Genomic DNA, 13,791 nt, shown 5'->3' with positions numbered 1-13,791 from the left:
ACATTAAACTGAAGCCTATGAAACTAAATACAGAAATGCTAAAATGTATAGTAAATAAATTTATGAGTAAGCTTTTGCTATATGTGCATTCAATTCAGCAACAGCTAATATTACTGTTGTAAATACTAATCGCGTGTTCACATTTAAATTAAAATTAGCTACATTAGTTTTCATGATGGTTATAAGTTCAAAAATAAAATTAAAATACATTGCACGAGAGGTCAATATCTGTGATGTTACATTGAAATTGATTTCATAGTTTATTTTTAATAAGGATTATTTAACGACAGGAGCTCGGAACAGGCAAAATTATACATTTTTAATAAGAGGAGATTTATGTTATAATGATCAGTGAAATATGAACTTTGCACTTTGAAGGACTAAATTAAATTGTAACAATCGTACAAGCCCACAGAACTAGTTATGTTACTCAAGCTATGCTTAAGGGTTAAGAAATTATATCATTATTTAAAGGTTTTAAAGTTTAAAGTTGTTTAAATGTAATTGATTGTCTTTGTGGTTGATTCATATTTTATTTCAAACGCCAGACTTGTAGTAAAACTGTTGTAGTAAAACGTGTATCCATGCTAGATAAAACAACAAATACTTTCATGTTCATTGGATGGTAGTTCTTTAGAAAGTATTAAACAGTTATAAATAATATTTGTGTTCTGATGTGAGATTGTGCAGTATATCCTATCTCTCTCCATTCGCTAATTGTCTTCACGTTATGACAGTAAAGCGATCTTTTAAAACCTATTTTAATGACAAGTGGTTAATAACTTGAAGACATATGCAGCAAAGACGTTTAGTTAAAGTTTTTCAGACTCATTTATTGCATCATAATAAGACAGAATGTTTACACAGGCATCCGTCTGGTCTCGAACAACAACAATGCGCGCTCATCTGTACTTCTCGGACAGAGCCAGAGACAAAGCAGAGAGGAACTTGTCCATAGCAACATGGGCCTCAGGAGTGAAATCGGTGGGGAACAAGGTGGCCAGAACCACGAGTATGTTGTGGGACAGAATCTATGGGAAACAGAGGAAACGAATTCAGGTTATACCGCGACTACGAGAGTATGACAGCATCACATTAATTGAGCCAGATCACACGAAAATGCGTATACGCCATATGATACGCACTTTATGGCGTATTATACGTACGACCCCCCCCCCCCCATCCTACCCAAGAGCGTGTCATATACAAGCCATAATGTGCGTATCATATGCACGCGAAAAACTGCGTAACATAAGCACGCCAAAACTCATTTTGGCGTATATATTCTACGAGATTACACACTCGTACTATTTAAACGCATTTTCATGTGATCGTGTTGGTTAATTTCATTGCGTTCACCTTGAAATTGGCGGGGTCAACTCTCAGCTGGAAAGCATGAAGCTCGCTGAGGCTCAGAAGACCATTAGTAAGGTCGTCGATTTTGCTGACAGCCTCACCAACGCCAGTCATCACAGTTTTCCCGTGCTTCCTCACTGGGGCAGAGCCGGGGCTCAGGTCTTTCCAGTGAGAGAAATAGGTTTTGGTCTGTGGGTAGACCGCCAACATCCTGTAGACAAACACATTGTATTGAGCTCCAGATACACGTCCGAAGAAAACATTAGATTACGACTTAGCATATTAAAACACACCATAATGATCCTTACCTAGAAAGAGCATCATGACCAATGTCGTCAGCTTTTCCTGCGATCTTGGCCCAAAGGGCTTTGACGGTAGCTTTGTCTTTGGCGGTGAGACTCATCGTGGAAGGATGAATTTGCAGAAAACTTCTGTAGACTGCTGGCAAGAGAACTGGCTGTTTTATACTGCCACCAGGAAGAAACACCCAAAACCATCCTCACACCCCAAAGATGACTTATCAAACTTTGGAAGACTGCCAAAATGCTCGACGTCATTTTCATGATATACTTGGTAAAGTCGTCTCTTTTTTCACTTTTATTGAATTACATAGCAATTCGTTAAATTGAAGTTAATTCATTGAATAATTATCAATCTGTTATTTTAATGAATAACACAAGGCGATACTCCTATAAAAGTTTTTTTTTTTTTTTTTTTCGTTTTACATTTTATTTAACATCGTTTAAGCGTGTATTAGCATGCTTGTTCTGTCATTTTTCTTTTCTTTCTTTCTTTTCTTGTATTTTGTGTATACGATATATAATTATAAAATCGATTGATTTTATCAAATGATTCCAAATTTACTTTGTTGTTTGTCAATTAAACATTGTATAATTCCTACCACGCCTGAGAAAGTGTGTGCTATCTTTGAAATGGCCTGTTATCAAAAGAAGTTCTTGTCTGTGGGCGTCTCACTTATGTGCAGATAATTATGGAGCTCAGTTCAACAGCGTTTTAAGACTTGCAACTGGACTTTGGAAACAATATATGAAAGTAAGAAGTTGAATGAAACACGAATTACACTTGACATGTTTAACTGTAGTCTACAATATGCTTGTATATTTTATTCTGTAAATTCATCAACCAAAAAAATAAACAAACAAATGTTTGGATCCATCAAATGATGATTTGAACTATCCAAATTACCTTAAATGATCAGTGGGACGCGTGCCATACTATCCTTAAAATCTTACGTATCAAAAGTTGGTGCACCAATCGTTATGAGGATATTCCATACGCATGATGATTTTTATACTGTACAAACTGTATATTCTATCCCCTTATAATAAGACTATCCCTAAACAGAAAACTTTTTGCATTTTTATATTCTTAATAACACATTGTTTAGTATGTTTTTAAGCCATTTTATAGGGTTAGTTCACCCAAAAATTGAAATTCTGTCATTAATTACTTACCCTCATGTCGTTCTACCCCCGTAAGACCTTCATTCATCTTTGGAACACTTTTTTTTTTTTTTTTGATCAGATCTGATGGCTCAGTGAGGCCTCTATTGACAGCAAGATGCCCAGAAAGCTACTAAAAACATATTTAAAACAATTCATGTTACTACAGTGACGTCTTACAGGTGTAGAACGACGTGAGGGTGAGTAATTAATGACAGAAATGTCATTTTTGGGTGAACTAACTCTTTAATGACTCAGGAAATGTCCTCATAAACCACGTTTACATTGTAATAATACCCAGTTACGCAAATGTTTGTCCTCATAAATCATATATTATCAAGCACACACGTTGGTTTTTTAAGTTTTATCCATAGACATAATGATTTTTATACTGTATATTATATCCCCTAACCCTACCCATAAACACAACCCTCACAGAAAACTTTCTGCATTTTTACATTTCCAAAAAAACATAATTCAGTATGATTTAGAAGCTGTTTTCATCAGGGGGCCCATCAATGTCCCCAAAGATTTCTGGTATTGCCACCCCTCCCCCCAATCAACTACACTAATCAACACAACTGAAACAAGCATTCAAGGCACTTTTGTAAATAACAGGCAGGAGTGTTTTTAGGATTAATCTCTGGAAGGCAGACCTCTATTGCTGCCTCGCATTGCGCTATTGAACTGTTTATGGGGCACAGATATCAAGATATCAGTCAAGTTAATTTTGTCTCATTAAAGCTGCTCGTGTTGTGGCGCTGATAAGTACTAAGTGAAAAGCTAATTTTCAGATTGGATTAACGTCATTTGAGCAGAATTGCTGACATATGTTTTGCAGGATTACATGATAGATGGGCGGGTGACTTATATAAATAAACACAACCTAAGTAATCAGCGGTATAGCAGCATTAAAGTATCTAACTGATCATGGTGGAGTGGGCAGACGCTGAGCGCCAGGCCATAAAGTCCGTGTGGGGAAAAATTAATGTGGATGTGATTGGACCCAAGGTTTTGGCAAGGTGAGTGTGCCCAATCTGTTGATCTGAATGCAATGTTTGCCTGCTTCTACATTTACACGTGTTCCTCATCAGATGTCTCATCGTGTACCCTTGGACTCAACGCTACTTTGGCTCCTTCGGGTCCTTGAGTGATGTCGCATCCATTATGGGTAACAAAAAAGTGGCAGCTCACGGCAAAGTTGTGCTCAACGGACTCAGGCTAGCGGTCCAGAACATGGACGATATCAAGAACACCTATGCCCCGCTGAGCGTGCTGCACTCCGAGAAGCTTCACGTGGATCCGGACAACTTCAGGGTGGGTCTATGCTTTTGAATTTGAAACTTGGTAAGGGTCGAGGCAGGGCTAAATAACTCTCATGGCCTTTCTTTCGAAATTTGAACATTCCCCCAGGTGTGTGTTTGGAATTAGAACTCCCTGCACTAATGAATTATACATGCAACAGTTCTAAATTAATGTACATTCCTTTTAAAAAGTAATTATTGTTGGTATGAACCATTCTGATCACCTTGCAATTTTCTCTGCAAAGCTCCTCGGTGACTGCCTGACCATTGTTGTGGCTTCCCAGCTCGGCCATGCCTTCACGCCGGACATTCAAGCAGCATGGCAGAAGTTTCTGGCAGTCGTAATCTCTGCACTTGGAAAACAGTACCATTAATTGACATTAACATCTGGTTCACAAAAGCTAAAGAGAAAAACAACTTTGATCACTGGTGTTCTGATTGGTGTTTATGCTTAATTAAAACAACTAAATATGCACACAATTTTATTGTCCTTATTCTTAGTTATGTGTTTTTATATTGTTGATTTTAAGCATTTGTTTGTAAGCCTATCTCACAGAAGGTGATTGACTTCCATTTATCTCCGACCTGCTGGTTTCAGCACTGGACAGCGCCACAAACAAACCTGGGGTGCGTTTCCCATACAATGACAAAACTCATGCATATGATGCATCATTGAAGACATCCCAAAACCGTATTGTCGCAAATTTGTCTTTCAACCATGTTGGGTAATGATGTCAGCAGGTGGTGGAGTAATAACTTCTTTTAATTAATCTGATTGATATCGAATTACTGCTACATTTTTTGCTAAATGATGTTTTATTAACAAAGTTCGGGAGGAGCAAGTTCAGATAATTAACCTAATTAGCACAGGTGGAGAGCATTCAGTTAATCAACTCAACCAATGTCAAGAGGTATAAATTCAGCAGACTCACCCCTGTTCATCACCCCATCTCCTCACTTATAGTTCTATCTACTTTTACAACACCGGGGGAGTACTCTGGGTTCAGGCCAAAATTCCGAGCTCGGAGCCCTCTCCCTGGACAGTCCACATGTCATAAAAACAAGAAACTTCTTCTAACCACAGCTCGAGATCTGTCTGTCCAGCCACACAAGTTTGCAAATGTTTGTTGGAACTGTGGTTTCGGGAAACACCAAATCCTTGAACTAATTTAAGGATGGAACTGGCAACCATAGTTGGCTAACGATGCTTTATGGAAACGCACCCTGTCTGATCCTGTCAGGCACTCTCAGCTGTTGCCATAATAATAAACAAAGCCAGAAAATTCAGCAGGCCTACGGCCGAGACTGTTAATAGCTTAATTTTATTAAGCTCCTAACAGATTGGCCATGATCAGACACAATCATTAAAAACGTCTAATACCTAATTTTACGAAATGGAAAAAATATATTGAAGGATTTTGTCTTGGCAAAGCGTCATTAAACAGTTTAAATAGCCTACAATTCACCTTAACAGTCTTGACCATATTTGCTAGAATGGAATCAAAAATTTAGCCAACATAGTTATAGCCTAATCACATGTAGCATCCCGTTCAAAAAAAATTAATAAATAATAATAAAAAACAAACAAACAAACAAACAAACAATAAGTAGGCTAAATAAATAGATTAATTAATAAAAATAACAAAGAGCGAGAGAGTGTGTGTGAGAGAGAAAGTTATTATTACCTGTTGTTTGTACGAAACAAGCAGACAGAAGGTCGGTTCTAGAAATTCGGTTCCAGTTAAAACAATTTTTTTCTTCTTTCTTTTCTGTTCTCAGCACGGCTGATGCAGAGAGTTGCAGTGTCAGGAATGGTTAATCAGATAAGAAGGCTTGAATCTCTTACAGTCTTGGCACAGTAGCCTGTGCGTTTACTTTAGCAATGAAACCGTTTCCCCGCCCTTCCCACAACACACTAAAAAGGCAACAAGACGCCATAATAATATGTCCAATGTTCACAAAACGTTTCATTAAAATGCCTCACAATAAATAACTATCAACAGTTCATTTTCGATTTTAAGGACAAATCAGTTCTTTAGATCGAAATTAGTTCTGTGAAAGTTAATGGGGTACGTTTTTCATTAGAATTACTTGATCGACAATTAAAACGGAATAATGAGACCCAAAAACACACTATTCATGTACAGGCAGGCCTATATTTACTTTAAGTTCTAGATACAAGAAACTAGACAGAACCTCCCAGGTTAATTGCATGTAATTATGCATATTTTATAGTTACAGTACATGTAACGTGTAACAATGACACTGTAAAATAAAGTGTTTTTCTGTGCATTTTTTTATTATTATGTATTTACTTTTTATTTTGCATAGTAAAATAAAACCTGTGGCTGTACGCACATGCACACTCTTCAAAAACGGTGCTTAAAATCTCTTGACAAACTAAAATATGTAAATGACATAAAAGAAATAAAAGATATACATTGTACTTTTTAACAGCTTGCTTATTTTGCTCAATATAACGATTTAGTAAGTCCACGTCATAAAACAAGAAACTGTTCTTCTAATCACAGCTCGAGAGCTGTCGTTTCACCCACACAAGTTTGCGGATGCAGTTTGCGAATGTTTGTTTGAACTATGGTTTCTAAAACCCAATCGCTGAACTATGTTAGTAACGACAGAACTTGCGATGTTAGTTGGATTTTGGAAAAGCACCCCAGCTTGGTAAGAGTTTCATGTCTAAACTATGTGAGTTTTATTAAGTTCTCTAATAAACAAAATGCATGTAGTTTTTGAAAAATAAAATAAAACATGAAAAAAAAAATGGTCTCAACGTTTTGAACTGCTGAAAGGTCTTTTGGGTTGAGAATGCTGGTGCATATGATTATCAATGTTTTGTCATAAATAATATATGCCTATAATATAGCCTAACTTCATGAAATAGCCTATCCTACTGGTTTTATTTGCGAATAGAAATTGACTGCAGATATAAACTAACACATAAGTAGATTTCTTATTTTAAAAATGTTTGCCTACAAAGTAGCCTAGTCAAGTTAATTATTTTTTTATTTTAAATGAACCAGTAGGCCTGCATATCAGATCAGTGGTATGTTTTTTTTTTTTGTGTAGAAAAAAAGAGAGAGAAGAAAAAGCTCGATTTCATACATTTCATTTTATTATTTTCATTCTCATTAAGGCGAATACAGTGTCGCGTCAGAGATGAATGCAGCTATGGGTCGACTTTAGCGGTACTTCTCGGCCAGAGCCAGGCTGACCTGGGCGAGGAACTTGTCCACAGAAACATGCACCTCAGGAGTGAAGTCATCAGGAAACATCAGCGCGAGCGACACAAGGAGATTTTGATTGATGATCTGGAGGGGAAAAACAACAATATTTCGGTTAATATATACTGTATTTTATTGAAATGGTAGCCTAAATTAAATAAGACTCTCAGACGAATGTTTTCAGCAAAACGAACCTTGAAGTTAGCGGGGTCTATGCGAAGCATGAAGGCATGAAGCTCGCTGAGGGTGAGCAGGCCACCCTTGAGATCATCCATCATCTCCACAGCGCTGAGGACTCCCTTCACTACTGTCGTTCCATGTTTCTTCACCTGAGGAGAGCCAGGGCTCAGGTCTGCCCAATGGGAGAAGTAAGTCTTCGTCTGAGGGTAAACGAACAGAGTCCTGAAAGGATTCAAAAAATTAGATAGGCCACAATAGCAGTTTATACTATAAATATCCGCTCATTTACGCACAGACATTTCACATTACCTGGACAGAGTCTCGTTGCCAATTTCCTCAGCTTTAGGGGCAACCTTCTCAAAGAAGGTCTTGATCGCCAATTTGTCCTTTGCAGACAGACTCATGGTTACTCGATTAGCTCTGACAGGCTGCCAAAAAAACTCAAGTAATTTGTGGTTGTTGGCAGGGCTTTTTAAAGCAGAGACGGACATTGTTTTGATACGCATTTTTTGACTCCACCTCCCAAGCAGACCAGTGGGAAAATATCTTGAATCTTGATAAGCCACAGCTGTTTTAAGAGTTGCTTTTCAAGAGTGCTTTTTTGACCCACTTAAGTTGGATTTAAGCACATTTTTAGAGGTCTAATTACAAAATTATATTGTCTTTGAAATATGGTATTATACTGGATTTAGGGTAAACTTAAATTGAACCTACTTTATTAACATTTTATTGAAACTTGTATGTCATGTATTTTAAAAAAGTATTAATATATATTTGTAATGATAAAGTTGCAATTTAGTACATTTTAAATATGTCAACTTTAAATATAGTTAATATCAAACAACACTGCTTAAGTTAAAATTATAATCAAGATCTTTACATGTGCTTTAGTATGTTATCAAAAGACTTCTTTAAAGCATGACAAAATATGAGTTATACATTAAAAATGAACATAAAAGTGTGCTTTTTTTTGCCTGTTATGTTGATACATTTAGCTACATTAATGAAAATTGACAAACAAAATGGACGCATTGACAAATTTTCTGTCATTTATGCATTGATCAGCTGGTATATTTTAAAACCCTTGAATAAAACATTGTGCCTGGAAGCCCCCTCCGCCAACTCATATGTAGTTGTCTATTTACCATATTTACACCCTGAAACAAAGAACACTATAGAGTTAAGAAATTACACTAAGTGAGTTGACTTATAACTATCTATTCTACACTGGTTAGAGTTTGTTGAGTATAGTTTAATTTGAACTCGATTAGAATGTGCCAACACTTTCAAAAGTGTTAAAACTCAACTGGAAGTGGACATCATGAAACACTTTCAAAGTGTTTAAATGAATTAAAAGAGTTAATTTTTATTTTGACAACTACAGTGGATTTTTTTTTTTAAGTGTGTTTAAGAAAGAGTCATTAAAGTGTACTCTATTTAAATACATTTAAATTTAATTAGTATTATATTATCTGCAAGTACAGTTTTCTACTTTCAGAATTTGAAGTGCACATTATTCCCTATATATGTTTTGAGCCACTATAAGGGTTTGTGGTCTTTTAGGTTAAGAGTGCTGATTTGTACATGGGCGATAAATTACTAATTACAAGAATGACGCATTGATTTGTGTTCATGTTGCCAATAGTGGCATTTAATTAAAGATTTCTGAGACTGTCTGGGAGTGATAAAACTACTGGCATTAATGTTTGTCCAAACAAATATTTGTCTATTGCTGTAGAGAAAGGGTAAGGCTGGATTTCAAGTCTTATCTTCTAGAAACATACATATTTTATCAGTAGCTTAGGTTCAGCAGGAGGTCCACCCATGGTTGGCTCTGATCTCGATTACGACGAATTTGTTCAGGCGTAGAGAGATCTTCCCGCTTTCTGCTGAAGCATGCTGCAAATGGTACTTCTGGGAAAGCTAGATGTTTCTGGTGTAACTCAGGGGCATGTGCTGAAGGTGTGCAAAAGACTGCTGTCTGCCGATAACAAAATGCACTGAATGCAGGCCTACATAGTCATTATCACTCAAAAATAAATAAATAAATAAATAAATAAAAAATCTAAGCCTTTTTAAAGATTTATGCATTTCATTTAATAGTAAAATTCAATCAGATTGAATTGAATAATCCCTTACATAGTTTAACTGAAAAATTGATTAAGGACTATTTAATTAGGCTATGCCTATTAAATTAAAGCAGTATTCAATTCAATTTGTTGGAATTTTACTATTAGCCTAATTGAAATGCGTAGCCTAAATCTTACAAAAAAAAAAAAAAGGCTTAAATTCTTTTCGAGTCTGCAGTTAATAAACAATATTTATTTTTCATGCATGTATGCGGGTAAAAAAGGCGGAGTAATACGAGAGGCATGAAACTCCTTTTGTGTAGTGCATATAATTTTCATTATCCTATACAAAAATATTTCATCCCAGAAAGCCGCCAGTCAGAATCAAGTAGGCCTATACACACATTATTTTTTAACACAGTTTGATTTACCTTTCTTCTAGCTGCATTATGGAACATCTTTACCAAAAACACATTAGGACACATATTACTATACACAGGCTAATAGCTTTAAGGATTCATTGTCGTCGACGGATAATTAACTAGGCTAATTATAATATTCTGACATAGAAAATAAAATGTAAAAACAGGTATAAACTGGCTATTCAGTCATGTAGGTCTATGTTGTTTTCTATTGGGATGTTTTTTGTAGCTATACCATCCATTATTTAGTGTTGGTATAGTCTAAACATAGGGACAAGACAATTTTGTTCGGTTATGTCATGTAAAAGTTAACGTTAAGTCTACTACACTAACGAGTATATTCTCTTTAAAAACATTTAAGTATTCTGAAGTTCGCAAAACAGTTACCAATTACTAATCCGTCGACGACAATGACCCCCTACAACTAGCAAGAAAGTTAAATCAAAATCTATTGAATGTGCAGATGCCAGAACATAATGAAACGGTTACCATGTTAATAAAAGGTGTTAATTCCGATAAATAAATCTTATATTGACAAACATAGAACATGCTAAAACATGCCTGCGCTTCTTAGATGGACCGAGCCGTTTTGACCATCGCTGTATTAGTGCGCCCTCTGGCGTGCAAAAAAGAAAGTCTTTTCTTTCTTTCTTTTTTTTTTTTTAAAATGGCAGCATTTTCCTGTAGCTCCATAACTCTAATACATGAAATAAATAGTCCGTTACAAGCGACACCACCTCCTTCTATCTAAATTTATTTTTTCCAAAAACTAGGGAAACAAACAAACAAATTTAAATGTGAGCACTTTACATAAAGGTACATGGCCGGCAAATGTGCCAAAAGATATACAAAGCTGTGAACAGATATTACAAAATTTTAAAGATATTCAAAGAGTGTTAAATAAAACAAATACAAAAGAGTATAAAACTAATTAGGTACTAAACTAGTTATAAGAAAGCACGTGTGGGTAAACCTAAAGGTTCAATCTATCTTTCAAATTAAACAAAGCTCTTCCATTTAAAATCCAACAACTTGTATGGTTAAAAAAGCTTAATTCTATAGTCTTTGCACTAAAACTTTGGAGACAATATATATTATTTTCATTTTGGAAAACATCTTACATTCGTTGTAGACAATACTGAGCCTCCCTCCAACATTCTGGACCCTAAAAGCATCAGTGACTGAGCAAAAGGAAACAAAATCAATCTGTGCTCAGTGAACACGTGCCAGAACCAATATATGTGCATATATGTGCACAACATCTGGTCTCATCCACTAAACTTGCGTACCTTCATATTTCCATCACTGGCTATGTATCATTGCAACTGGTCATTTGCAAGAAAACTTAAAAAAGGTATTAGCTCTGGAAAACATGATTTTATGTTCATCTATATTGTTTTTGGAAAGCCCTTGTTCAATAAACCTTCAATACAAATTTTTACATGAACAAAATGGCAAAACCATGCAGTCCTCCACAAATCAGAGTAAACAAAGTACAACCTCAATAGACCATAATACTGCAGCATCAGCTGTGAACAAATCTAGGGTGGTAATGTGATTTTGCCAGCATGGACATGTTCCTGGATCAACATCTTTTGTTGATCCTGGAACAACATTCCTGTCCAAAAACATAGTCCTAACCCTACCCATAACTTATCCCTAAAATCAGAGGGAAATGGTAGGCGAATAAGAATGGTGTCAAAGCACCTAACCCTTGTTGTAAGCCTAAACTTGACATAAACTGTAATATTGTCCCTCAAATCTGATTGGTTGATTGGAATGTTGTTCCAGGATCAACAAAGATGTTGAAATCACGTTCACCTAATGATATCATGTACAGTCAGATGATTTACCTAAGCCCACAAATTGAATATAAACAATATCTAAAACAGCATGACATCTCACAATGTGAATTCCTTCAGTAAAAAATGTAAAATATCATCACAAGTGAATTACCTGTAAAAGAGAGTATTAAAAATCTCCTAGAGAAGTAAGTGGAGCGCTATGTTTCCCGTTGTAGGGTGAGACAACTGCACTGTATAATCACATGTTGAAAATCACCATGTAAAAGCTATCAAACATTGTGCTGAAAACAGCTGGTGTGGAAACTCAGAATGTGTTTTTCGCATTTACTGAGAATAGTAAAAACAGTGAAAGGACACTTGATCAAGATAAACATGTTTTAGTTGTTTACACAATGCTCTTATAAATGTAACCAGTTGCTGTATGACTATGACTGGATGATATTGCTGGGTAGTTAAAAGTAAATGCACTTATATAATTGGACTGTATACGGTAACACTTGTTTCATGTCAACAAACGGACAGCTAGATAAATAATATTGCTATTACACGCTAGTTGTTATTCTTATTTGAGAATCTCATCCATTTAAATACTTAAAATGGAAACTGCTACAAAAGGAACAGAAAACAACAGATAAGGGCTGATGGTGTCAAGTGCTAATTTCCTTTTTAAGAGTGCACAATTTTTATATCTATAAAAGTTGTACATACTAAATTGTACACATACTGTACACAAACACACACACAGACACAGACAGTGGAATGGACGAGGAACTTTTGCTGGAAGAGGAGACGTCAAATTCATGGCATTTACTTCAGTTCAGAGGAGGGAGGAGAAGATCCCAGAATAGGAGACTTTGGCGACACCTGTTGAAAAGGACAAACTTTGTGACTCAACTCACAGGGCAGATGAATTTAATGCTGGGTGTAATATCTGTTATTTTGACATTTGTTTACTTTGGTTATTAGGTGAAAACAGAACAAGCACACTTACAGGGGAAGGCGGCTTAGCAAAATTGAGGTGCGCATACAAAAGCACGGCAATGTCATTCTGACTGGCCTCCAGTGCGATGGAGAGAGCCGTGCTGCCATCCTGTAAGACAGCAACAGAACATAAACAACGTCACAAGCCATAATAAACATTTAGTAAAAGCTAAATATAAAGGTTAATGACAAATATGACTGACTACAATAAAGTAAATGTTTAACACTTTACACTAAAGTCCTAAAATTAACTAATGGTTAGCATTTCTTACAGTATTTATTTATCTTTGTTAAAAATAAATGAATAAAAAATACAGCAAAATCTTTGTTAGTTCATAGTTCAAATTCATTAAATAATATTAAAGGGTTAATTCACTAAAAAATGAAAATTCTGTCATTAATTACTCACCCTCATGCCCCAAACCCGTAAGATCTTCGAACACAAGATATTTTTGATGAAATCCGATGTTATCTGATCCACATAAGCAGCAATGACACTGCATCTTTTGAGGTTCAGAAGGGTATTAAAAGACATTGATAAAACGGTCAACGTGACTACAGTGGTTCAACCTTAATGTTATGAAGCGACGAGAATACTTTTTGTGCGCAAAACCCCCACCCAAAATAATGACTTTATTCAACAATATCTAGTGATGGGTGATTTCAAAACACTGCTTTATGAAGCTTCGAAGCTTTACAAATCTTTTGTTTCAATTCAGTGGTTCGGAGCGTGTATCAAACGGCCAAAGTCACATGAACCACTGAAATTTCAAAAGACTTGTGACATAACGAAGCCTCGTTTACTGAAATCACGTGACTTTGGTGCTCTGAACTACTGAATCGAAAAAAAGATTCGTAAAGCTTCGAAGCTTCATGAAGCAGTGTTTTGAAATCACCGATCACTAAATATTGTTGAAAAAGTCGTTATTTTGTTTTGTTTTTGCGCACAAAAAGTATTCTCGTCGCTTC

At 35.8% G+C, this 13,791-nt stretch overlaps 4 protein-coding genes across 5 annotated transcripts in view; 1 reads left to right on the top strand and 3 right to left on the bottom strand.

The window, feature by feature from the left end:
- Positions 1-812: 812 nt before the first annotated feature.
- Positions 813-1,797, bottom strand: LOC125269074 (hemoglobin embryonic subunit alpha-like). The gene is made up of 3 exons (XM_048191809.1): positions 1,665-1,797; positions 1,360-1,567; positions 813-1,031 (listed from the first exon to the last, which is right to left on the bottom strand). The coding sequence occupies exons 1-3, from the start codon at positions 1,757-1,759 to the stop codon at positions 903-905; spliced, it is 432 nt and encodes a 143-aa protein (XP_048047766.1). The 5' UTR covers positions 1,760-1,797; the 3' UTR covers positions 813-902.
- Positions 1,798-3,683: 1,886 nt separating this feature from the next.
- On the top strand, positions 3,684-4,603 carry LOC125269044 (hemoglobin subunit beta-1-like). Its single transcript, XM_048191767.1, has 3 exons — positions 3,684-3,841; positions 3,914-4,136; positions 4,369-4,603. The coding sequence occupies exons 1-3, from the start codon at positions 3,750-3,752 to the stop codon at positions 4,495-4,497; spliced, it is 444 nt and encodes a 147-aa protein (XP_048047724.1). The 5' UTR covers positions 3,684-3,749; the 3' UTR covers positions 4,498-4,603.
- Positions 4,604-7,234: 2,631 nt separating this feature from the next.
- On the bottom strand, positions 7,235-8,015 carry hbae3 (hemoglobin alpha embryonic-3). The gene is made up of 3 exons (XM_048191670.1): positions 7,855-8,015; positions 7,560-7,767; positions 7,235-7,452 (listed from the first exon to the last, which is right to left on the bottom strand). Exons 1-3 carry the CDS (start codon positions 7,947-7,949, stop codon positions 7,324-7,326), a joined length of 432 nt encoding a protein of 143 aa, XP_048047627.1. The 5' UTR covers positions 7,950-8,015; the 3' UTR covers positions 7,235-7,323.
- Positions 8,016-10,773: 2,758 nt separating this feature from the next.
- The window catches only part of kank2 (KN motif and ankyrin repeat domains 2), a 30,884-nt gene continuing 27,866 nt past the window's right edge, over positions 10,774-13,791 (bottom strand). For both annotated transcript variants that reach the window (XM_048191224.1, XM_048191234.1), the window contains exons 12-13: positions 12,833-12,931; positions 10,774-12,705 (exon numbers count right to left, since the gene is read on the bottom strand). In XM_048191224.1, coding sequence (XP_048047181.1) covers positions 12,649-12,705; positions 12,833-12,931 — 156 coding nt within the window. In that variant the 3' untranslated portion in view covers positions 10,774-12,648. The remainder of the gene's footprint in view (positions 12,706-12,832; positions 12,932-13,791) is intronic.

This window comes from Megalobrama amblycephala, linkage group LG1 (assembly GCF_018812025.1).
Source record: "Megalobrama amblycephala isolate DHTTF-2021 linkage group LG1, ASM1881202v1, whole genome shotgun sequence".
Taxonomy (NCBI): domain Eukaryota; kingdom Metazoa; phylum Chordata; class Actinopteri; order Cypriniformes; family Xenocyprididae; genus Megalobrama; species Megalobrama amblycephala.
This window is presented reverse-complemented; position numbering and strand designations above follow the sequence as displayed.